The 25,473-nt window shown below is 41.2% G+C and overlaps 2 protein-coding genes across 4 annotated transcripts in view; both read right to left on the bottom strand.

The window, feature by feature from the left end:
- Aox1 (aldehyde oxidase 1) overlaps window positions 1-10,109 on the bottom strand; it is a 76,602-nt gene extending 66,493 nt beyond the window's left edge. The window contains exon 1 of one of the 2 annotated variants that reach the window (XM_006495630.4): window positions 9,860-10,109. In XM_006495630.4, the coding sequence (XP_006495693.1) occupies window positions 9,860-9,901 (42 nt within the window). In that variant the 5' untranslated portion in view covers window positions 9,902-10,109. The remainder of the gene's footprint in view (window positions 1-9,859) is intronic. The other variant, NM_009676.2, reaches the window with a different exon arrangement.
- A 3,531-nt stretch (window positions 10,110-13,640) lies between these two features.
- Window positions 13,641-25,473, bottom strand: part of Sgo2a (shugoshin 2A) — a 40,938-nt gene continuing 29,105 nt past the window's right edge. The window contains exons 7-9 of one of the 2 annotated variants that reach the window (NM_199007.2): window positions 21,935-24,559; window positions 20,176-20,329; window positions 13,641-15,134 (exon numbers count right to left, since the gene is read on the bottom strand). In NM_199007.2, the coding sequence (NP_950172.1) occupies window positions 15,119-15,134; window positions 20,176-20,329; window positions 21,935-24,559 (2,795 nt within the window). In that variant the 3' untranslated portion in view covers window positions 13,641-15,118. The remainder of the gene's footprint in view (window positions 15,135-20,175; window positions 20,330-21,934; window positions 24,560-25,473) is intronic. The other variant, NM_001177867.1, reaches the window with a different exon arrangement.

The raw sequence follows: 25,473 nt of genomic DNA, 5'->3' as shown, positions 1-25,473 counted from the left end.
GAATATTTTTCTTATTTTCTTTTACAAGTCTCTCTAAGGCTTATCAATCCACTTTTCATATTTGGCACAAAACACTGCTATGGCTAGTATGGATAAAATATGAATTATCAGGCTGATTAGATTTGAGGAGATTTAAGAAAGTGATCATTTCATATGGTTTGCATTCACCCTATGTAGATCAGATATTGAATTCCTGGGCAACTCAGAAAAGAATCATCCCCCAAGACTGGGAATATTTGGCAATAGCAATATTGGAAGCTGGTCCAATGTTGCACATGGTGAAAAGAGGAAGGTAGGGCCACAGAACAACAAAATAGGGCTGGAGGTGTTAATATCTCTCAAAACCATTTGCTACATGAAGGTCAGTATGCTGAGTTACAAGGGCAGCTTGAATGTGCTGATCACATCTTGATGCTATGTCACTTAGAAGTTTTTAATGTTTAGGACAAGGTTGAAGAATCAGGAAAGAGATCTGAGTCATTTACTAAAATTATGCAAGGCCCAAAAGAAGCCTTCACTGATTTTATGCAAAGATTGACTTGAGCTATAAATAGAATAGTACCAGATTCAGAAGTCAGATAAATATTAATCAAATCTTTGGCTTTTAAAAACACTAATTAAGAATACAAAAGGATGATGAGGCCTTTAAAGGCAAGATCATCACCAATAGATGAATGGATTATAGATATGGGTGATAATGGCTCTCATGTTTATGATGCTACTACACTGATAAGAAAAGTAATCTCTAAAAGTTTTAAGAAAAATCAAAATGTCTGATGTTTTAATTGTGGTAAGCAAGGTCATTTGAGAAGAGATTATAGACAAGACATTCCTAGAAACAATGTTTTTTCTAGAGATAATTTAAAAAAGAAGGCCCAGCCTTCTGGAGCATGCAGAAGGCTGGCAAAGGCTGGCACTGAACTAGTGAGTGCAGATCAACAAGGGATGAGCAAGGCAACCCTTTGCCATTGGGAAATGCCCGAGGGGGCCTCCAGCAGGCCGGATATCAAATTTTATTAATCATTGCTTGTCAGCGTCAGAGAAAATCATCCACAGAGCAATTAAAAGATGTAATTCCTATTGTTAACAACAGCACTGTTCTGGGTTTAATTGGGGGCAGAACAACTTCAGTAGATGAAATATTCGGGAGAGATCAGAAAACAAGTACTTTGGCAAACTTCTATAAATGATCAGAGACCAAAGCTAAAAAATACAAATAAATAGCATAGGAATTGAAGATTTAGTAGATACAGAGGCAGATGTAGCAATAATTTTACCAAAATCTTGGCGTCCAGAGTGGCTTTTTTAGGAGGTAAATATTCAGCTTCTAGGGGTAGGAATATTTTTTTAAAAGATTTATTTATTATTATGCATAAGTACACTGTAGCTGTCTTCTGACACACCAGCAGAGGGCATCAGATCTCATTACAGGTGGTTGTGAGCCACCATGTGGTTGCTGGGATTTGAACTCAGGACCTTCGGAAGAGCAGTCACTGCTCTTACCCGCTGAGCCATCTCACCAGTTCCGGGATTGGAATTTTATCTCAGGTAAAACAAAGTGCAGTATAGGTCAAGTGTATAGGACCAGAAGGATAAATAAGAAAACTAAAGCCACATGAGGTTAATATAGCCATGAGATTATGGGGATGTGATTTGTTGCAGAAATGGAGAACACAAACTAACATTTCTCCAATCTCAGAAACAAACCATAAAATAAAGAATGCTTCCAAGAAAAGTATTAAAAGGTATTATTAAAAACAGTCAGAGTCATTCAGGTTGTACATAAGCAGGACATGACAGCTGTTGGTCTTTCAACAGTACCCACCACTCTACATTTAAAATGGTCAACTAGGCATGAAAAATAAAAATAAAAAATAACAATCATGGATTGGGTCTGTTTGAAGGCTGAATCCTTCACACACTTGGCTAAGGAGGAAAAGGCATTAACAGTGGAACCGGTACCTATCTGAATTCCTTCATGACCAGGATGTGGTAGCAAGGGTGTCTGTGCCTTCCCACGCTGAGAAAATAGCTCAGTTGCTTAATCTGCTCACTCAAAAAGGCACCCATTGAAGTGTGGGGACTGAGGGAATGGTCACAACATTTGACTAATGCATGGTTTACTGATGATTTATCAGCCATTGGTGGAACAGAAACTATTGGAAAGTGACAGCCTATAGACTCGGGATGGAATAGCCAATACTGAGGAATGAACCACAAAATCAGCATAGCACTATTAGCTATAAGACAAACAACCAGGAAAGCAAAAGGGAAATCTCTGTTTTCTCCAATTCAGTTTCTCCTGTACCATTGTGTGTGCAATGGAAAACCACCAATGCGGGAAGAGGGTGCGGCCTCATGGGTCAAGATGGCGCTCTGGCTCATTGCCAGGCCCCGTGAACCCCACATGTTTACTGCCTTGCCTGAGCATGCACAGTGAAAAAGCATGTGTATTCCTCATGATCTGGATCTGTCAGCCTACGGGTGACCGACCTGAGTTCGCGCCTGGAGCATGTGTGATTTCTGATTGGATGAGGTAGTGTGGAGCGAGATGAGGTCAGTATAGGAGGGTTGTTTTTGTTGCTCTAGGCCTGAGTGGAAAGAGCTGTAAGAGAGAAAGCTGCAAGTAAAAGAAGAAGCTGTTGCATGAACCCAACTTGGTGTCCATGTTGTTCTTGTCTCTGCAGATCGGAGACTGTGACACACCAACCAGCAGATAAATGGCAAAGACACCTGGTCACAGGAGGCATGAATGAAAATGACAAAATCTAGCATAACTTAGCAAAGGCATCAAATTTTATGTAGCTCACAAAGGCAAGACAGACAAAATGGCCTGAAAATAATGAAATAGTGGACAAATTGGCATCCTGTTTAATTAAGGCTAGAATATTAAAATTTGCCAGGGAACAAATTCAGAATAAGTCAGCAGGAATGATGGATAGCACATTTGAAAAAACTTGCAAGTTTACCCCTAACACTAAAAACTAAGGGGTAATGGAGAGCCAAACTAAACCAGGACAATACTATGAGAATAACTTTTATAAGGAATTTATAGGCAGGCTGTGGTTCATGCCTTTAATCCTGACACTTGGGAGGAAGAGGCAGGCACATAAGAATTACCATGATTTAAATTTAAAAGCCACTTGCAAAAGGCAGGTTGAAATTCAAAGTGAATATCCTTTGTGATCTAAAAATAAATACTCTTAAACCTTGAATTTATATAGAAAGAGAAAGGAGAATATAGACATATTTATCCATACACATTAAGGTATACTTAGTTTCAAATTTTCAAAAGATTTTTTTTAATTTCAGTTGAAAGATAATACTTTGACTATTGCCAAAAACCATTTTGCTCTAGTGAAGACATATCATGACAAAAAAAAAAGGAACCAGTGAGAGTTAGGGTTGGGGCAGGGTTTTGTTTTTATCTTTCCAGAAGAATAAAAGCATCCAACTAAGGAATCTGGAGACCACTGGACATGTGAAACATCTGAGGAGAGAGGATGATCATCAGAGAACATGTCCCGAGAACAAGAGCAGAGTGGCCAAGTGGCACCGCCCACCTCCAGCTCGTCTCTGCTGCCCTCCACAGAAATAAGTGGCAAATGGTCTTTATGTGGTCCCAACTCAATTAAAACTTAGAGCTGGCTTTGGGGTTTGAGCACAGCTCTCTCCTTCTCCAAACCCATGCATGCTTGTTAAAGGAAAACTCCAAATTTCTCTCTCATATCAGAAGAACCACCTGGTATGGAACAAAGGAAAACAAAAATTGTTGAGGTCTGCCCCCAGCATAGCTGTAGCCATTTTGTTCCATGTCCTCCAGCTATTTCATACTGGTGCTGTAACAGGCCTGCCAGTCATTGACACAGAATTAGCTTGACTCAGAGCAAGGTCATGCTGACTACATCCCCTGTTATGTTCTATATGTTCTGAGGTTTGTTAATCCTAAGAAACCCCATAACGCTTTATGTAGGACCCACCAAGTTAAAGGTCAATATATGAACTATTATGTCCAAAATGGCTTGAGTCAGAGCTGACCATGGGGCAGCACTACCTGTACCTCCGTATGTGCTCACTGTGGGTTTTGTGGGTTTTTTTCCTTTATAAGCTGACAGAGAAAGACGTTCATTGATGTGGCTCAGTCACGTCTGAGCTACAGTCCTAATCAATCAGTCTTAGGGTGTGTGTCCAATAAACCATCCCTGTCTGACTGAGATGGGTGTTTGTGTGGTTTGTGGGGCTACTCTTGGATCCCAACAAAAAAATAAGAGACTATCCTATTGCCACAATCTCATAATTGTGCCTAGGTAACTGTTCCCTGTCTAGCCTGCCGTTTTGTGCTGTTACTAATATTACAAGAAAACTTTCTCATATATTATTACTACTATTAGCAGGATGTTCTGTGCTTTGGTATTCATAAAAACCAATCACAATAGAAGTCAGTAGAACTGCTTTGTATAGTTAGCCACAATAAGCTTGGACGTGAACCAACCACCCAGCAGCACCTCCTGCACGTGCGTATGAGCCTTTATGCTATTTGTCAATATAAGAGAGAAACCTGCACCAATATAAGAAGCTATTTGGAAGAAAACTTCCATTTGAGTAGGGGTTGAGTAAAGCTTAAATTCCCAAGACCTCCCTGGGAACTAACATGCTACTTGGCAGAAAGAGAGGTGTACATGGGTAACTGACATCCGGGTTGGGAAGAGAAAGCAGGAATGTTTGGCAAGGCAAGTCCGCCACCACATCAAATAACCCAACAAATGGGAACAGGGTAAGTGCAAAACAAAGACATGTTCCTAAGGAAGGCCCCACTTCCTAAATCGTGATTGGTGGAATAACTTGGCACAAATGTTTGTAGATCTCAAGCATAAAAGGCCCTGTAGGATCTTAACTTGGGGTCATAGTTCAGCTTCCAAGTCTGGACAGTAGCCTGTTGAATCACTCCTGGGGTATATGTTCAATAAACTACCCTTATCTGTCTGAGATCAGTAGCCTGTTGAATCACTCCTGGGGTATATGTTCAGTAAACTACCCTTGTCTGTCTGAGATCAGTGTCTGTGTGGTTTGTGAGGTAACTCCTAGACCCCAACACTTTTGGTTTTAACTCTTTAAAACTTTTCTTAAAGTATAAATATCTCAAAATCTATAATGTTATTATGTATATGTAAACTTCCTGTCATGATACTAATAGTCAGAACAGTCATGATTCTAGAAATAAGTTTCATCTAGTTTCCTGTATATGTTTTCAGTTTGGGTTTGAAGCAGGTGACAATTTAGGAGCAAAGTTTGAGTATTTTGGACATGATTAATAGATTGTGCCTCAAACGTTTTGGAGATCTGAAAGGTTTTGAATGTTTATGTTTTCTACAATAAACCGTGACCATTCCTAACACTAACCGTTGAGATCCCCAAGAATTAACGGGGCCCTGCAGTGAGTAATCCACCAGGATTGTGGAAACCACTGGAAAAAGCTGCCTCATGCCTCTTCTGCCGATAGGTTCTGCACAAACAGCAGGCACCTTTGGGCTGACGGCTGTGTTCTGCTTAGCCATGATTGACACCACTCAAAGACCAGGTTCAGACTACAAACTGCTCAGGACATTTAAATTGCTGAGTTCATAGGAAAATGACATGGGCACTGTACATAACTTTGAACTCAAAATACTTAACCCTAAAACTGCCAAATACAATCAAGATGGCCACTGTGGGAAGCTTGGTAGGAATAGCTTCATTATTGTAAATACTGGGCTAGAGTTAAAATTTTTCCTTTTTATTTAAACAAAAAGAGGAAATGTCTCAGGCTATTTGATCACATTGTAAACCACAAGACTGAGTGATTTACTGGGAAAACAAACAAACAAACAAACAAACAAACAAAAACCAAACCTCTTTCTAGTTGTTGTATGGCTCATTCCTAGCACACACTTTTAATTCAAGAGCTTTCTGCTTGAATACTGTATACAGGAGCAAATAAAGCCAACAATAGGTCAAGAGCAGGAGCAAGCGACCAGTGACAGCAAGTGAACATAGAGAAAACCAAAGAGAGTAAGAGGAAGTCAGGAAGACAGACAGACACACAGGAAGTGGAAGGGAGGGACATTCAGTTTGAGGGAGTTTTAGGTGGTATGGAAAAGAAGGCTTCTGCCTTTTGGGACTTCTGGCTGAGGAGGAAGGTCAGCTGGGTGCACTCTCTGCCTCTCTGAGCTAGCAGGCTTTCACCCCAGCATCTAGTTCCTTAGTCTTCATTGGTAAAATTGAACGATTGACATTTTGTTAAAACAACACCATGCCAGCTGCAGGATTCCTGAACCAGCCACGATTATTAAAATGATCCTCTCTTCCACCCTGAAACTAAGATTTCTTGAAGAGGAAACAAAAGGGCGGGCCTTCAGTGAATTAATACCAGAGTCCTTGCGTTTAAGAACTTAAAACTCTTTGGCAACATGTCTTTCATGAATGTCCCCTTTACCCCCTGCCAGCTCACTCCTTGTGAGCTGACTCATGTCACTTAGACAGTGTATAGGGGGAACAGAGAGGCTACCTTTGCATAAATGCCTGGGGCCACCCAGCTGAAAAGGCATCTTCTGCAGGAGGACCTAATTGAAGACTGCCTGAGAGACCAAGGATTGCTATGCAGACAATGCCAGCCAGTCAGAAAGCGCTGTTTAGAAGAGATGCTTTCTTGGGACCAATGGGGTACGGGTGGAGGGTATTAAAGGAGCTTGCAGCTGCGTTAGTCTCACCTCCTTCTGGACTCTGTGACTACTATTCTGAGCCACCTCACCTCCAACCCCCAAGGGCAGGTAGGGTGGGCCAGGACACAGGCAACAGCAATGTAGGGACTTTTAACTTTCATTACATTTACATTCAGGGTTCCTCTTATGCAGAATGAAAAGAAAAAGCCAGAGACCTGCTGTGCAGGTCACCAGAGCACAGTGAAGGTCTTCCAGGAGTCCCTGCAAAGGCAGAAGTCTGGCCTTTCACGGGGCTGTTCTCTCTAGTGGCTTCTCATGCCTCTCAAACAGCTCCTTGCTCTCTGCTTCTATCCATATAGCAAGTAGCAGTGAAGCTTGCTTGCCCGAGCTGGACACACGCTTCACTAGAGAGGGACACAAAGCTGACATGGTTTTTTTTGGTTTGCTAGTTTGCAGGGGAGGGGTCAAAAGATGGAACGAACAGGGACTAAGAAAATGGTCAATGAATGGCCCAACTTGAGACCCATCCCATGGGAAAAAAACCAATCTCTGACACTATTAATGATAATCTGTGATGCTTGCAGACAGGAACCTAGCATGACTGTCCTCTGAGAGGCTCCACCCAGCAGCTGACTGAAACAGATGCAGAGACCCACAGCCAAACATTAGGCAGAGCATGTAAAGTCTTATAGAAGAGTTGGAGGAAGGATTGAAGAACCCAGGGAGTATAAGAACTCCACAAGAAGACCAACAGAGACAACTATCCTGGACCCTTGCATGCTCTCAGAGACGGAACCACCAACCAAAGAGCATACAGCTTGTTCTTTGTGCGGGTCCCCTAACTGGAGTGGGAACTGTCCCTAAATCTGTTTCCTGTCTATGGATCTCATTCCCCTAACTGGGCTGTCTTAGTGGGAGAGAATGTTCCTAGCCCAGCAGTGAGTGACTTCAGGTGCCAGGGTGGGTTGGTACCCCCGGGTGAGGGACTAGGATGGGGGTGCTATGGTCAGGATATAAAGTGAATGAATGAATGAATAAACAAACAAATAAATATAAAGTGAATGAATGAATAAACGAAGAAACATGTAAATGGAAAACATAAAATCAAAGTATTTCTAGGGTGTTCACAGAACATTTGGTCCCAGGACTCAGTTCGAGGAACCTGGAGGTCCAGCATTGCTAACAGTGGGACTGAAAGAGGTAAGGTGAGCTTCGGGTAAAAAAGGACTTATTTAGTCTTCAAAATCAGTGCAGCACAAAGTTGTGTGCTTGTTAAGAACCCTGCTGTTTGGAAGCAGGAGAGGGAGGATGAGGGGGAGGAGGGAGGAGACCTCAGACTCAACATGGCTGCTGTCTTGCTTTAGACTCTTAGCATCATTTATAAAGCTGTACCCTGGCTCCTGACCACACCTCCAGCCCTAGCAATCTATTCCCATCATATGTAAACAAACATTCTTCTGCTCCAGGACCTTTGCACCTGGATATCTCTACCTGAAATTCCTTTCACATATATGTGTGTGTGTGTGTATTTGTATACACATATACATATGTGAGTGTTTGTGTGTGTGCATTTGTATACATATATGTCTATATGTGGTTTGTGTGTATGTGTCTGTGTGCACGCGCTTGACTGGGTCCTACTTCATCCCAGACACTGCTCCAATGCCCCCTGATCTGAAAGGTCAACGCATCCCCTCCATCCACCCCATCAGTTTCTGCTCATCACTCCGTTTTCATGCCAGCACCTGCCGCTGCTTGACACCACACTCTCTCCATTTATTTATATGCCTGTTGGCTGTTTCCCCAGCAGTGTAGCAGTGTCAACCCCTCACCAGCAGGGGTCGCATCCTTTCTGTGGTTTGCTATATCCCATAAGCTTAAACATAGCTTAGTATCTGTTAGGATGTTCATGAAAACACACAATGGATATTCATGATTGCTCTTTTCGCAATAAGTAGTGTTGGCCTGTTAGTAGCCTTGGAGTCTGCCTCCAAGAGGCAGTGAGGCTCCAGTGAGCGGCAATGGATTCCGTTCGTTTAGTAAGGACAGAATACACTCCAGCTTTTTCTGTTATGCAAAAGGAAACGGAAGGAACAGGGCAGCCATTTCACCCATTATTCTAGTTCACCTTCATGGTAGTCCTGTGGGGAGATGGGGGGACAGCTAATGGGTTTCATCTATTTAAGGATCCATCTATCCCGCTTCAGGGCCATGAAGCAGGGACTCATAAAGGTTTTTTTTTTTTTTAAATGGGGGCTTCTATGATTTGGGAGACCCTGTTCTTCAAGGAAGAAAACACATTACAAAACTACAGCAGTGTGACTCAACTTCATAGCCTCCGAAGAGTCCTCACACAGGAAAGGTCTGGTTGGCGCTAAACCTTCCTTGGCTTCCAGTTGGTCAGCCAGTGCCAGCTAGAACAAGGGCTCTGGCTGTCCCTAGCCAGACACAGGGAACACAGCGGGATCCAAAGGGCGGAACTGACATTGTGGACAGCAGCTCTCCACCCCCCACTCAAAGTGCTATCAGTTTACACAGAGAACACTCCAGATGAGCTGGGCCACTGCCCAGACGGCTGCTTTAAACGATGCCCAGAGGCTTTGCTGTCCCCAAGCAACAGGATTTGCCTGGAGCCGCCATAAAAGTCTTCAGAGCCAAGGCACACACACAAATAAAACAAAATGCCACACTCGGCAGGAGCCCCTGATTCTGGCAAGCTGTGCTGTGCCAGGAACTTGCTTTGGCTTCACCAAGTTGAAAAATCACAGAGTAGCTAGAACCAGTGCACCTCTGTGGCCCTGTTAAAGCTGGGTATTGCTCACCCAGACAAGCAGAGACTTGAGGCTACTTATTTAATTGTGCTGGAAGATCTTATCAGCCGGAGGCTTTAAGGGAGGGAAGGTCTGGATGCTCCCCGTCCGGAAGGGAGAGGCCCTGGGATTCAGACATTCTGAAATTCTTAGTCTTCCATGCGCTGGTCGTGATGCGAAAGGTCTGAAAAATAATCTGATCTCCTTTGAGTTTTATAATGCAGATTCCTATGCTGAGGACCCAATGAGACCCCATGCTAAGGTTTCAGCGAAAGCAGGGCGCAGGCTGGGATAGGGCCCAGAACTGGGGTCCGGGGTGGTGCAGGAGTCTGCCTACCCGCGGGCTCTCACCTTCTGGCCATTCACGTAGAAGAGCAGCTGAATGGGGTCCATGACTCCGAGGTCCCTAGCAGGTCCCTAGCAGCGCCAGTCCTTGCAGAGAATAAATTGCCCGAGGCTACAGGGCGGGGCTTGTCTGTGCTTCTAAGTCTCCACCCTCCCAGAAAGTTTTGGAAGAGCCAATGCTGCAGAGGTCCTAAAGGGAAAACTCTCCTGACACTACAGAGTGTGCCAGCGTGGGAGACAAGCTGAAATCTTTGGGTTTTGGCATCGATGGGAGAGAGGGGTAGCTGGGCGGCCAGCCTCAGGAAGTCCTGAGTCATTGCTCTAGTATCTGTGCCAATGCTTGCTTATTGAAGTGGTTTCCAGAATCCTCTCGTTTGTTTAGGGGGAAGGCAGCCTGGCTGTACTGCTGAGTCACTTCCCAAGAGTCCTGCGCCCTTAACCTCACTTTTTGGCTTTCTTTATATTTTAGAATCCACTTTATAAAACCTGGCAAGTCTCAAATGAGACCAAATTATTTTCCAGGCCTTAGTATATCTCCCTAGGTTATTTTATTCATGCAATACAACATCCCCACCCCTCAATACCCATTCACACAGGGTTTCTCTGGGTAACAGCCTGGCTGTCTTGGAACTCTTCTTTGTAGACCAGGCTGGCCTCGAAATCACAGATCTCCACCTGCCTCTGCCCCTTGAGTGCTGAGATTAAAGGTATGCACCACTACACAACATTTTTATTGTGAAAACTTCCCGTTTGTAGGTAGAGGAGAAGAAACCACATCTCAGCAATTCCAGGAGTGGTTAACAGTAAGTGGCTAACACCTCCTTGCTTCCCAAGGATCTTAAGCACATTTCAGACAGTGTTTTACCAGTAGACAGAAAACGTGTGTGTATGTGTGTGTGTGTGTGTGTGTGTGTGTGTGTGTGTGTGTGTGTGTGTGTGTGTAAGCATCACTATAAAGCTATGGCTAGTTTGGAATTTACTGGCTTTGAACTGACAGCTTCTATCAGCTTCTGCCTCTTCCTGAGTGCTGGAATCAAAGGTGTGTGTGAGCCTCCATATCTGTCAAACATTTTCTTTTTTGAAAAATACTTTATGTTTGACAGGATCTGGGGAAATGGCTCAGAGGTTAAGAGCTTCCAGGACCCAGGACTAGAACAAACCTGTTTTCTTTATAAAGTATCCAGTTTGGGGCATTCTGCTTTAGCAATAGTGAAGAGATTAAAAGATTAGATGAACAGATTAAAAGCTAGAATTCTTTTACTCTCCTGATGCCAATAATCTCCATTCTAAAATCTTACTAACTAGAGATGGCTCAGTGGCTCAGAGCATTTGTTTCTAACAGATTCAATTCCTAACATTCACAGTCTTCTGAAACTCCAGTTCCAGGGAATCTCATTTCCTTCTTCTAATGATCCAGGGCCCCTGGCATATGCACATGTACACATCTACTCCCCCCCCCACCCACACACACCTACACACACACACATACACACACATGCCCATATATATACACACATATACTCACACACATGCATTCGCATGTACATATACACATATGCACACACATACACAGGCATACAGACACACAGGCAAAACATTCATACACATAAAATACATATTTAAAAAATTAAGCTATTTCAAACCACCCTAGGTACACGGTGATAGTCTTTTTCAAAGCAAAGGGCTAAAACACAAGGTTTCAGGATCCATAGCTGTTTTCATATCAGTACATTGATAAATATTCCTAGACCATTGTGTATGTGAGTGTGCACACGTGCACTATTAGTGTTACTCGGATTCCCACCCATACTTCTCTACTCTGCCTTAAGGCCAGGATTTTGCAAATCATCTTTCTCTCTTGCCAGGCCTCTTTAGTCTTCAGCAACGCAGGGTCTTAGACGTAGGGAAGGCAATGAGGAAAATGTGCCATATTGTCTGGGTTGTGGGGACTCAGAGCAGCCACTCTGGCAGCACCTGCTGGCTCCAGAGTAGCAGAGCAGTGTCCATGAAGGCATGGACACCAGCAACAGGAGAGGCCTGGGGCTCACGCTTTTTAATTCCATCCTTTCTCTTCCTGCAGTCCCTTCTGTGGTGCCCCAGGGTCCCCTCCCTTCCTCTCGCTTTCTCAGTTCTTTAGAGTACTGCGAACAGTGATTACGGACTTTTATCTCTTGGTTGGGTGCTAATCGAATTTCTGTCAGTGCCAAGCAGCTTGACAAAGTCAGTACCACTCGACTCTTCAAAAACCACTCAAAATAATAATGGTTTATGCTGCAATGCGATTATAGTACAGGTTTTCTGGTCATAAAAGTCACCATCCTTTTCAGGAGAGGCATTCTCATAGAATTTAGAAACAAGACAAAGACGCTGTTGCCAGCACTACCAAACATTCTCAGGAAATGGACATGACTAGATAAGAAAAGCCAGAAAAGCCTGGAGAATTGTAACCAAGGAAAAACCCGGGCTTGCCTGCTTTCACTTCATACGGCTGAGCTGTACATGAAGCTGCCTGGTGTCTTAAAATTACACCTTTTGCTATTTCTCCCTGTTCTCCATCCAGCAGAAGATACTTTTGTTAATGGCTAACTGCAGGCTAACTTCTTAGGAAAAGGATCTCAAACTCACTAAGCAGTGGTAACTTTTCTCTCGACTTAAAGAGTCTATGTTATCCAGACTTGTCAAACTGAGGGCCAACCAGTTGCCAGTTGTGCTAATCACAGGTGAAATAGTGGTTAACTTGCAATGAAGTGATTATGTGTAATCATTCAGATATGAATGCCCCCCCCCAGGCTTGTGTTTTCAATATTTGGTTTCCCCAGCTGGTGGCCTTATTTTGGCAGGTGGGTCTAGCTGGACAAAGTGGGTCACAGGACCCTAGTCTCCCTGCTTCCTTTTTAAGACGACCTACTTTTCTCTGCCATATGTCCCAGCACTCATACCCATCTGCCTGGCAGGGACAAGCCTCCACGGATCAACCCTCTTTCCACTTTTAAGGTGCTCTACAGGTATTTGGCTATTAATGGTAAAAAAGAAACCAGAGGCAGGCAGATTTCTGAGTTTGAGGCCAGCCTGCTCTACAGAGTGAGTTCCAGGACAGCCAGGACTATACAGAGAAACCCTGTCACAAAAAAAGGAAAGAAACAAAAAAGAAAAAAAAAACAAACAAAAAACAAAAAAACAAAAAACTGAACTAAAATCTCGGCCAGGCAGTGGTACGCGCCTTTAATCCCAACACTTGGGAGGCAGAGGAAGGCGGATTTCTGAGTTCAAGGCTAGCTTGGTCTACAGAGTGAGTTCCAGGACAGCCAGGGCTACACAGAGAAACCCTGTCTTGAAAAACGAAAGAAAGAAAGAAAGAAAGAAAGAAAGAAAGGAAGGAAGGAAGGAAGGAAGGAAGGAAGGAAGGAAGGAAGGAAGGAGGAAACCAACGCTTCTTTTATTTAAAGAATATAGGGACTGGCCTAAGAGATGAAAGAGCTGCTGTGGTATATCACACACTTCTGGCAAAGAGAAAACATCCAGGATGAAGACCGCCCAGAATATAGGGCTCCGCCTGCCTCCTCAGCTCCCATCCCTTCCTTCCTATCCAGGCCCTCTCTCCCCTCCCTATAAAGCTGAGTCCCCAAAGCCGGCCTTTGTTCTATCACCTTCCAAAGTTTCTGACCTTGCACAAACTTCTTTCTCACCAACTCATGGCTTTTGAGCAAGGAATTTGTATTCGTCATGGAATCACAAAAATAGGGTCAGACAGCTTGCTTCAAGAAGTATGTCTAGAAAATAGTTATGTCATAAGAGGGTTTATTAATCAACACAAAATTCAGTAATCTTCATATTTGCAAACAGTAAATTAGAAAAACTGAAGAGAAAGCCTCGCTTGTGCCAACCCCACAGAAGAACAAAATGCCTAATGGTAAATTTATTAAAAGATTTTCAAAACTTATGAGGAAAATACTGACATTCTAAAGAGAATTAATTGGGCTGGTGAGATGGCTCAGCAGTTAAGAGCACGGACTGCTCTTCCAAAGGTCCCGAGTTCAGATCCCAGCAACCACATGGTGGCTCACAACCATCTATTAACAAAAATCTGATGCCCTCTTCTGGAGTGTCTGAAGACAGCTACAGTGTACACACATATAATAGATAAATAAATAAATAGATAGATAAATAAATCTTTAAAACTTTTTTTAATTTGTATTTAAAAAATAAATAAAGAGAATTAATGATAAAATGATACATAAGTGAATAGGAGTCAGGAAAATCAACAATTGACACACATGGGAATACAACACAACGCTAAAAACTTCAAATCAGTAGATAGATACGAGCTCTTAAGTCAATAAATCACTTGAGAAATAGTAAAATATTACAGGTATACTTCACATCATACAACAAACTCTGTATTAGTCTGAAATTTAAATGTAGGGCTCACAAAAACCGCTCAGTGGGCAAAAAGCAAAGCAGGTGACTTGAGTTCCACCCTCTAGCAGGTCCTCATGAGGAAAGCAGAGCCGACTCTCCACATGCTCTGTAGCATGAATGTGTGCACGCACACAACCTAAACATTTTTTAAATTAAAACCATGGGTACTTTATAACCTGAAAACGTTTTTTTTAAGTGTGATCAAACTCTACCAATAGTAAAAGAAAGATACTTGGTATAAAATATGAAGTAATTTGCATGGGAGAGAGAAATAAAGGGAAATCTCATAAAAGGTAGAAAAAAAAAAAAGGAACAAAAACTATACTGTCAGAGGGATTCCAGGAGGTCAGTATTCCTGGAGCATGAACAGATGTCAGAAAGGCAACCCTCCCCACAAAGTAAATGTTCTGTTAACAAGGCCTCCAACCTCCACTGCACAGGCAGGGTGGTGTGTTCCTGTGTTTTAGCAGTAAAGATGGCATCCTCAATGTTAGGAAGACAAGATAGCCTGATATACAAGATAACCAATGCAATGATACATTTTATTTGGTTAATAAGAATAGTTGCTTGGTTATATAAATTTGATAGAAATTTAAATCAACAAGTTATGTGATGACCAATGTTTTTAAAAAAAAGTTTATTATCTAAGATATAGCTATTTCATGCACATAGATCTTGCAAAATCTAAGAAAGGCCAAAAAAACCCCAAAACCAAAACCAAACACTTCACGTACAAAACTCAAACAACTGAATCCGTCTTTGTTTCATGTTCTTCTTGTGCTTCTGTTCTGACCCGTGCTTTGAGAACTCGGGAAAACCAGGATCCATGTCCACTTCACTTCGACTTTATCTCCTCATCTTGCTGCAAAAGAAAAAGGCAAGACTAGCAATAATAATTCCAAGCTAATTGTTTCCCATAAAAAGAAAATTTCTAGCAATCGGTTTCCTTCGACCCAGCTTTGTCACGTGGGTGAGGCCTGAGCATCCGAGCTTTGCTCTACACTATACAGCACCCACGACTGCATTTCTAGTACTTGGATTATCTAGAGCAGGCCTATTATCTCAGTGAAGTCACACTGTGTGTGCTTTCCTGGGATTCATGTTTTCCTTCCCCATCGTAGGCAACCTCAAGCGTCTCCTTCCTAGGCACTCACTGCATGCTCTAGATGCTGCTGTGGCTGTTTCTGCTGGAACCACAAGTATGCATGTGGGCTGAGGGTTGTTGTGTGTTTTCTGTGAACTAGCTTCTCACTGCCCTCAGACCTGTGGGAGATGCATGAGCCAGAGATGAAGGTGCTCTTACAACAAAAGAAAGGAAAACTACAATTTATGGGTTTCTTATACTCCATTCTCAACTCAAGTCTTTATACTTTCCCAGTATTACAGATTCCAGCTGAAACCTGAATAAAAGCTTGGTTTTAATTATAAATTCTAGAATATTTGTTTTGTCTCCCAAGTTCAGGACTACAGTTATTTCCAGGAGCTGAGGTCAATGGGAACTTATTTTAGGTTATGGCTCTATTGAGAGAGTAGCTCAACTTTATTGAAAGGATCTGCATTAGACTTCATTCCAGCCAAGCCCTAGGATATCCTTGACCCTAAGGCTGAGAATGTTAAAGGCAAGCTCCCCTAACTAGACAAGCACCTCAGGCAAGCTTACCTATTTGGGTTCCTGCTCACTTTTCTCTGGGTTGAGCCCCTTTTTTACAAGGGCCAAGAAGTACAGTAAATTTACTTTGTGTTTTAGTATTTTATCAGGCATTCTTGCTTTCTCAGTAAGAGGGCTGAATCCATCCTCCTAGTACCCAGGTGGCACTACAGGTGGCGCTGACTCTTCTCTACACTGTGTGTGCATGCACATGCACATGTGTAAGAGGTTTTGGTTGAGATGTATACACATAGACTCAAACTGAAAAGGCAGAAAGGCTAGCTGGGAATCAGGGTCCCTTCTCTGCTGGAACTCATCTCCAGAGCCAATGACAGTGCCAGTTTGAGGAACTGGACTTGATGAAAGATGTTAAACAAAAAGCACAATATACTTTCAGTACAAATTATGAATGAGGACTACCCAGCTGTCATGTTGGAAATAGAATTACTTCAAGAGTGTCTATTTCAAGTAGAACTCCCACACTCAAGGAGTGGAATGCAGGAATCATAGGCAGATGAAACAAAGGTATTTTTAAGAACTTTTATCTTTTAAGTTGCAAAGCACTGAATATGACAAGAAGATATTTTAATAGTAAAATCCATAATCCATAATGAATATATAATCATGTTTTTACTTTAAATCACAGAGCTACTATCTTTCTGAAACAAAGACTAGATAGAAAAGAGTCACATGGGCACACAGCAACACACAGACTTCATTGCAGCACAGTTAGGATAAGAAAGACCAGGCAGGGAAAAATAAGAGATGCGTATAGACTGAACCTAGGAATAGTACCACCAGAACTGCAAATGCAACAGAGCCCAGATAGCATTTCTCACCTGCCACTAACACAAATTAAAAATATGGCAATACTCGGTATTTTGGGGTATGTGTGCTCCACCACAGTGTGGATGGGACGCAATAATGTCTGAACCTCAGTGGATTAGGAAACCAACTATTCCACAGCAGAAAGAATTATATATAAATCCAGTTGGTAAAATTGTTTTAACAGGGATATTGGATAATAATTCTGAAATTATGTATTAGAACTGAACAAACAAGTATTTTCAGATAATAAGAACTAGGCTTCTTACTGATTAAGAAATTACATATTAAACAAAGAGGAATGCTAAAATGAACCCTGCAGTATTAAATTAAAACTAGCAGTATTAGATCAACTCTAGTGCATCATGATTTTATTATATATATGATACATACAGAAATATAAAAGTGTATGTCTATGTGGGTTGTGAAACAGTTTCCTCCAGGATTAAAACATTCCACCCTATGGGAAGCTCCTTAAGCAGTAGATAAACAACTCAAGATAGCTCCAGGAAGTCCCTGAAACTGACAAGATTCACCAGAATAAGCAATAAAAGCTGAGAGTTACCCTCAGGCTGAAGGAAACTGAGCTTCAAAGACTCTTAGACAAGCCAAACTTCAAGAAGACTCTGAGATCAAACCAGTTGCCTGGAAGAAGCAGAAACGCTGAGTAATCTGCAAGAGGATTAGACCAACTGAAGCACCTGGAAAGGACATTTTCCAACCTGTTGTGCTGCCTATAGCCTGTGCAATGAGCTCCAAGTTTTCCAGCTTTTGTGAGCTGTCATGCGTGTTAGGGTGGGCTTTGGTGATACAGTTGTCTTTGAGCCACTCCTGCTCCAGGAAGTAACCTCTCATCCATTAAGTCACTCCAATAAAACTCACTAGTTCAGAAAAGTGGACTTAGCCTGTTGTGGTTTCATATCTGATGTGGGTATATGTATGGGTTTTTCTCCTCCCAGGAAAGTTTTGCCACACAATAGTGGAAAACAAGGATGTATATACATACACACATATATAGGATATACATATGTACATATATATATGTATATATCCTTGTGCTCTCTGTGAAGAGGAGAGGCCCAAACACAATCCTTGTGGTATACAGACTATTACAAGGACACTACCCACAATCCCCATCTACTGGCATTGATGCCTTTACATAAGTCCTTCCAGGTGATTATGGGTAGGAACAGTGATTTGTGTCTAGCAAAGTGACCAGGGTGAGAAGCTACCTCACTTTTGAGAGCACATTTCACTATAAAATACTATCTCATTAAAGTGTCTTGCTGCAGAGTTTTTCCATAGCTGGCTTTGAGAAAGTGGCCTTGTTGAGAAAGAAGCCCATGTAGCATTGAGGTGAAAACAGTTGACAGCCAATATCAAGATGCTAAAGTCTTCATCTACCCTCATGAGGAGATTCTACCAATAGTGTCTATGAGCAGAGCCTCCTGATAAGAACTCTGGCACTCTGATTACAGTATTAAGAGATGCTACCTTTAACACCAATTAAGCCATGCCTACATTCTTAAAAAGAATAAATGGTAATATTTTCTAAGCTACTAGATTTATGGTAATGCTATGTAGCAATAGACAGGTAGTACTATAATGTCAGCCATGAGCATATGGTAGGACACAGAATCTGGTTGGTAAACACAATTTTACAATAGAAAAAAATCAGAATTCCTAAGAAGTGTCTGATTCTAGGACCAGGACAGGGAAAGTATGATGACGAACCTGGTATATCTGAGGTGTCAGAAAGTAATGAAGTCTTGTTAAAGGAAATCAGATGCTATTCTGAAGGGGCTCCTAATACCAAAGGTGGAATCACTTGAATAATGAAGTAAAGATGGACAATACTGAATTTCAAAGACGATAATGTGGGGCTATTAGCTCACAGAAGTGAGTATTTCTTCAAAGAAGCTGAATGTCAGTAATGGTCTCACACATCACACCGGTATTGGTTTCAAGCAAAATCTACTAATAAATACTAAAATCATTAAACAAAATTTTGACACACAGATGTACAGACTCAAAGAATCTCCTCCAATCATCAAGGAAAACATAAATTTCACACTGCAGAAACCCAGCAGATTTCAACAGTAGCTATGAGATCAAGGCTAGCCCTATCATGGTAAAGGAACAGACTAACATAATAAATCCTTGATATGATGCTAGGCATATCTTTCATGTGGAATTCATTCAGAAATGCATAACTACAGCATGATCATGAGGGGGGAAAAGGTTTAAAAAAACAAAACACAAAACCCAAATCTCAATTTGTGGATATTCTACAAACTAACTGCCTGGTACTCTTGAGGATGGCATGAGAGAGGAAGGAGTAGGAAATGACACAGGTATGATGAGGTTAAGGAGAAGCGAAAGCTAAACACAACACAGGGCTCCGCTTAGGACTCTAAAGCAGAAAACACCTATCGGTGGGAGACGGTTGGCCAGTTAGAAGAAAACTATGTAAACAGTCATTGGAGTGACTTTATGGCAACTAAGCAACTTTGAATAAATTAGTCATTAAAGGACAATAAGAATTTATTGATAGTTTTGTGAACTAGAGCCTCATGCATGCAGGGCTAATCATACCTTATGCTATAATCCCAGGCCTGCCTAATCCTAATGTGGTAAACCTTGTTAAGAAGTGTGTGTGTGTGTGTGTGTGTGTAGAGTAGAAGTGTGTTCGATTGATTCTCTTTCAGATAGGGTCTCTCACTGAATGGAACTTCAGATCTGACTAGACTGACTGACCAGTGAGCTCCAGGGACCCCGCTGTCTCTCCCTTCCCAGTGCTGGTGTGCCTGACTTTTACTGACTTATGGCTCTGCACTCAGGGCCTCATTCTGGTTCAAGTGCTTTACTGATGAAGCTATCTCTCCAGCACCAAAAAAATCTTATTATTTATCAATAAAATCACTCAGAGATTTGCTTTAAAAGTACAACAGCTGAATCAAATAGAGCACAATGTTGATAATTATAGAACCCGAGATGTGGGTAAATTGGGAAAGGGCTAGAAGTCTTTCTTCACTACTATATATCTACAGTTAAAATTTTTTCTTTTTAAATTGTTATTCTTTGGCACCAAAGGAAATATAAAGTACACTGACTTCTAGAGAGCAACACAAGAAATAAATGTATGTGATAGCTATGAAAATGGTGGTTGGTAAATTGTATTCAAGAAATTAAAAAAATTATAGCTACCAATTAAAGTTTTTAAAATGGCAGTAGTAAGATAGAAATTAAATGAAGCTAAATTAATTTAAAACTAGAGAAAAAAGCAGAAAAACGAGGGTTCATTTTGACTTAATCTCTACCAGAGCTTATGTGGAACAGATTCATATGAATCAGTGATACTCAGGTGTTCAAATACTAATCCAGGCAAAACGTCTCAAAAACACATTAACAACAACGCTGCAACACTTGCCTTCTAAGGCTTGGCTCTGTCAGGTTGAGAGGGACGCACTGTCTTTTCCTTCTCATTGGGTGTGAAGACTGCCCTTCTGACTCATTCTCGGGGTTAGCAGGGTTGGTATCTGAAACAGAACTGGTATCCACCAAGACCAGGGACGTTCTGCTACCTACAAATAAGATTTTCACAAACATTTGTACAAGCATATGTAAAGATATGGAAATAAGTATGACGTCAATACAGTTTACCATTCAGAGTGATCAAATTTTAAAACTTAAAAAACTCGATTTTGAGAGAAAAAGGAGCTAAGATGTAAAGTAAACCAATTGTAAGACATTGCTTGGGGTTTTCATTGCTGTGGTAAAGACCATGATCGAAAGCAACTTGGAGAGGAAAGGGTTTCCTTCACTCCCAGGTCCACAGCACAGTCCATCACTGAAGGAAATCAAGGCAGGAACCAGAAGGCAGGAGCTGATGCAGGGGCCATGGAGGGTGCTGCTTACTGACTGGCTCCCCATGGCTTGCTCAGTCTGCTTTCTTATAGAATCCGGGACCATCAGCCAAAGGACAGCTCCACTCACAGTGGGCTGGGCCCTTCCATATCAACCACTAATCTGGAAAATGCTTTACAGATTTGCCTACAAGAAGCATTTCTCAACAAAAAGTCCTTCACTGCAATTGAGTCTAGTTTGTGTCAAGCTGGCATAAAACTATCTAGGACACCAATACAAAGGTCGTCAATGAAATCACAAAAGCTCTTTATGGCTCAACTCTTCATCACCTACACCAGTCTCTGCACGCACATTCAAAACATACAGATCCGGTTACTCCATGTGTAAAAGCTACCGCCACGAGAGCGGCAAAGATGAGTTATTCCTCTAACATACCTACTACCCAGACAGACTCTTGGAACTCTTCTGCTTTGGGTCCCTTTTATCTAGACTAGCCTTAGCGTCAAAATTCTAGTGTTCTATAGACACAGTGAAATGTTGGTTCCAAATAGAAAAACTTCTACGTAAGAATGTCTCATGTTATAAAATCTCTTATGACAAAGGATATTCCCATGACTCAACACTGAGGAATAAGTGGGAGAATTAATAATAGAGAAATATGATTTCAAGAATGTGTTTAAAGATTCATAGATTCAAGTCTATGTACATATGGTAAATGGTGATTGCCATTTTAGTGGGTTTTCCCCTTTGATTTTATTTGATTATTTATAATAACTATTATTTTAATAATCAGTTAAACATAAGTAAACACTAATGCTAAAAATCCTGCTTATCCATTAGTCTAAAATGCTACCTACTTGCTATCTTGCAATTTCCTCAAATCAAAATGTCTCACTATACACCCTTAGCTTAGTGTCTGCTTTTAAAACCATTTACCACATACTGTAGTTGTTAACCTTTACGTTTTTCTGATCCCACTAAATGTAAGCTGCTAGACTGAGCCCCACGCTTATAAAACTTGACTTCAGTAGAATAAATTCAATACAATTCCCTTTACAAGCATTTAAAACATTTAATTTTGTCCAAACACATGAAAAGAGGTCTTATCTGCCATTATTAGATAACTTTATAGTAAAGGCTAACTCAAGTTTTCTATTTCAAATGCTCAAGTTAATGTTACTTCTCAATGTACAAACTTTCACTTCTGTTTCTATAGATGATGATATTCACACTATCTTAAAATTTTCACTAAAATGCCTGTTTCAACTGAAAACACACCACTGGTTAAGTGAAAAGAATACAATTCTAAAACTCTGGCCTACCCGGTGTCGACTTCTGTGTCCTGTGGTGGGGATTACGTGTGCCTGTCGTTATCTTCTCATGAGCGGCATCACCTACTTGAAAGATGCATGTACTCTCCAGGGAAGAACTTTCTTCCAGCATCAGGGTTTTTCTAGAAGAAATACTCAAAGGTAGCGAACTCTTACACATACTGTCCAAGGAAGAATTCTTTATGTTAGATGAACATGTCTCAGATAAAGGTTTCAACACCTTTGTACAAAAATCTGGCTTCCTCTTGGCAATTTTCTCCTTCTCCAAATAGTTCTCCTTCTCAGTCTGTTGGGAGTCAACAGCCTTAGCGAGGTCAGTGTTGGGTGTTATCTCCACCGTCCCGTGGGTTTCAGGAGAACAACCGAGAGGGAGCTTTCTCTTCTTTGATTTGGGTGTCATTTTACTAACTGCTTTGGCTGGGCGGCTTCCTTCTTTTCCCAGACTCACAGAGAAAGCATCTCCCAGTGACCTCCCAGCGCTTTGTTTCTGCATCTTTGGCAGGTTAGTCTGCTCTCCAGGACCAGAATCTGCTTCGTTTGGATGGTGTCTTAAGCCAGAGTCTAAGGGGACAGACTGTACCTGGGAAGAGTCTGTTAACTGCAAACCACACCTGTTCTTAGCTCCTGCCAAACTGCTCCCTGCTTTACATGATCCCTTTCTCTTTGTTTTTTTAACCAGTGTGCAAGGATCTTGAATTGGATCATAATTTTCCTTTTTATTACTGTTGATTTCCCCAAAGTCACAACTTTTAATATCTTCGCAATCTTTGATAGAGCTTTTAAAGCCATTTCCATCTTCATTAATAGTCTCATATATTTGGTTCATTTGAGAAATGATTTTTGATATATTAACCTTCTGACAGAGCTTCTTATTTAATGAGTCATGTGTACTTCCTCTATCATTTTCATGTATTTGGGTGATTTTAGAAATTATTTCTGTTTTTCGATTTACCTTTTGTCTAAGTTTCTTACCTGCTTTTGAATCATCTTGACAAGCAGGTTGCATATTAGGGTCATGTTTTTTCAACCCCAAGAGCATTTCAGACTTATAATCACACGACTTTGCACTATCTTTGTTACAAAAAGCAGGCGTATCAAACTCACTTAAGTCTTTTAAAGTTCCTGGGAAGTCTTTATCCTTTTGTAGTAACAAAGACTTATCCTTTTCTGAGCAATGAACACCTTGGTCATTACTAAAACATTTCACTCCAGAAATTACTTCTGTCTTGCGATTTACTTTTTGCCTAGGGATTTTGCTAATCTGGGACTCATTCCGATCAGGGTATAGATCAGGAATTTGCTTGTGCAGATCCAGAACATTCTGGGTCTTACAGTCACGTAAGCTTCCGTTGTCTCTTGTGAAAAGAAGAGGTGATTCAAATTCTTTTGAACTTTCTAGGTTTCCACTGGTGGTTTCTTTATTTGCTTGGGTATGAAAGGGAAAGTTGTCTTTTTCTAGGACGTGAATATCTTTATCATTGTCCTCATATACTTGGCTCATGACAGAAATTATTTTTGTCCTTCGATTTATTTTCTGCTTAGTCTTATTTATTTTTGTTTGATTTTGTTGAGCACTGACAGACTTTTTCAAGTCCAACATTGTCTGAGTCTCATGGTCACATACATTTTCATTAGCTTCGATGGAAAGATCATCTATATGAAATTCATTTGTAACTTCTAGGTTTTCAGAAATGGTGTCTTTATCTTCTTGATTTGGAAATAAGTTATCTTTTTCTGACTTACGAATCACAAATGTCTGTCGAGAAGGCTTACTTAAATTATGATGTAGGGTTTTCTGACACAGATCAAATTTACCATCTTGAAGAAATTTGACTGAATGTCTGGAGAAAGGGTTTGTTTCCTCTTGCTCATCTGTCGTATATGTTTGCCTCCTCTTCGTATTTTGAATGTTCTCCTGATCTGAGCTGTTCTGGAGGGTTCTTTTCTTTTGCGTGTTTACCTGAGATGGCTGCTCAGTACTGGAAATGCAGTTTGGCTCTTCTGAATCCCCTCTGCCATCCAGGACACCAGCGCCTCTTTCTGCTCTGGCTGCATCAGCCTCTTCCTCAGCACCTACTTCTGAACCATCTTTACATTCTCTCTTTGAGCTTTCTCTCTTTTTATCAGAGCTTGCACCTTTCACTTTTCTGAAAGTCTCCTTTCTACAGTCTGCCTTTTTCTTATTTTGATTTTTCTTGCTTTTTGAAACTGCTACAATCTTGCCTATGTCAGTAGCAGTTAACTCCATATCAGCGGCATCATATACAGTTTTCTGGAAGTGAAAGCTATCGGTGTTCTTCTGCACTAGCTCCATGCGCTTTGCGTCAGGCTCACTGGAAGACTCAGAAGGTAAGTCAAGAAAACACTCGGCATTTCTTTGCGTGTTATTGCTGGTTTCATTAGTATGACCATGTATCTCATTATTCCAATTTGATCCTGGACTTGAAGTTGGTTGGTGATCTAAATCTGTCACATACAGAATGTCTGGAGTTGAAGACACACACTTCTTCCTCATAGTCACATTACCATGTGATAATTTTTCCCTTCTGAGGCTGGGAGATGGAGCAGTTTTCATCTCACTCAGAGAACTCTTAGGACTTTGATCTGAGTGGCTCTCTACAAAATAAAGAAAAACAAAAATAAGTAATAATCTACAGTAAACAAAGCAGATACTTAGCTGTTTCACAGAGAGGACTTCTAACAATCTGTTCCTCTCAGACCCTTATATTATTCAGAATTCATGCTAATAAAAATTGATTAGACTAAGTGGACACACAGTCTAACTAACTAGCTAACTACTCACAGGTCACATTTTACATCTGACCCACAGGAAATGCACACTGCCGAGCATTCATTCAGCCCCCGTCCCGAGATTGGAAAGGGTACATACTACAACAGAATGGGTACATACTACAACAGAATGGGTACATACTACAACAGAATGGGTACATACTACAACAGAGCCATTAATCCCTATTGCTAGAGCTGAAGGAGACCACGACTCAAATAATAGCAGTAACTCTGATAGGAGGATACCTAAGACCGGAAAGGAAAAATACCATGCTCTAAGCTTAACAATTAGGGTTCTGTATTCTAGTCTGTTAATACTTAACAAATACGTAAACAACATAGACTACAGTACAGGATTATCAATTAGAAAGACCATGTAATACTCATGTAAATGAAATTAACCATCATCATGTTTTCTTTCTTACTAAATCATTAGTCAAGTTCATTAGCACTATGGCATTTTCATTTCTGCTGCTCTGGTAAAATACAGACAATAGCACCTTAAATGAGAATTTATTGGGTCACAGTTCCGGGTTACAGTCCATCATTGTAAGGAAGTCAAAGTGGCAGGAACTTGAAGCAGATAGCCATATCCAGAGTCATGAGAAGAGAGCAATAAATGATACAAGCTTGTACTCAGCTTGCCTTCTCCACTCTTCAATAGATAAGGATCTCCTGCCAAGGAAATGGTACCACCCACAGTGGACAAGTCTTCTCAACTCAATAAAATCAAGATAACC

Source organism: Mus musculus, chromosome 1 (assembly GCF_000001635.26).
Source record: "Mus musculus strain C57BL/6J chromosome 1, GRCm38.p6 C57BL/6J".
Taxonomy (NCBI): Eukaryota; Metazoa; Chordata; class Mammalia; order Rodentia; family Muridae; genus Mus; species Mus musculus.
This window is presented reverse-complemented; position numbering and strand designations above follow the sequence as displayed.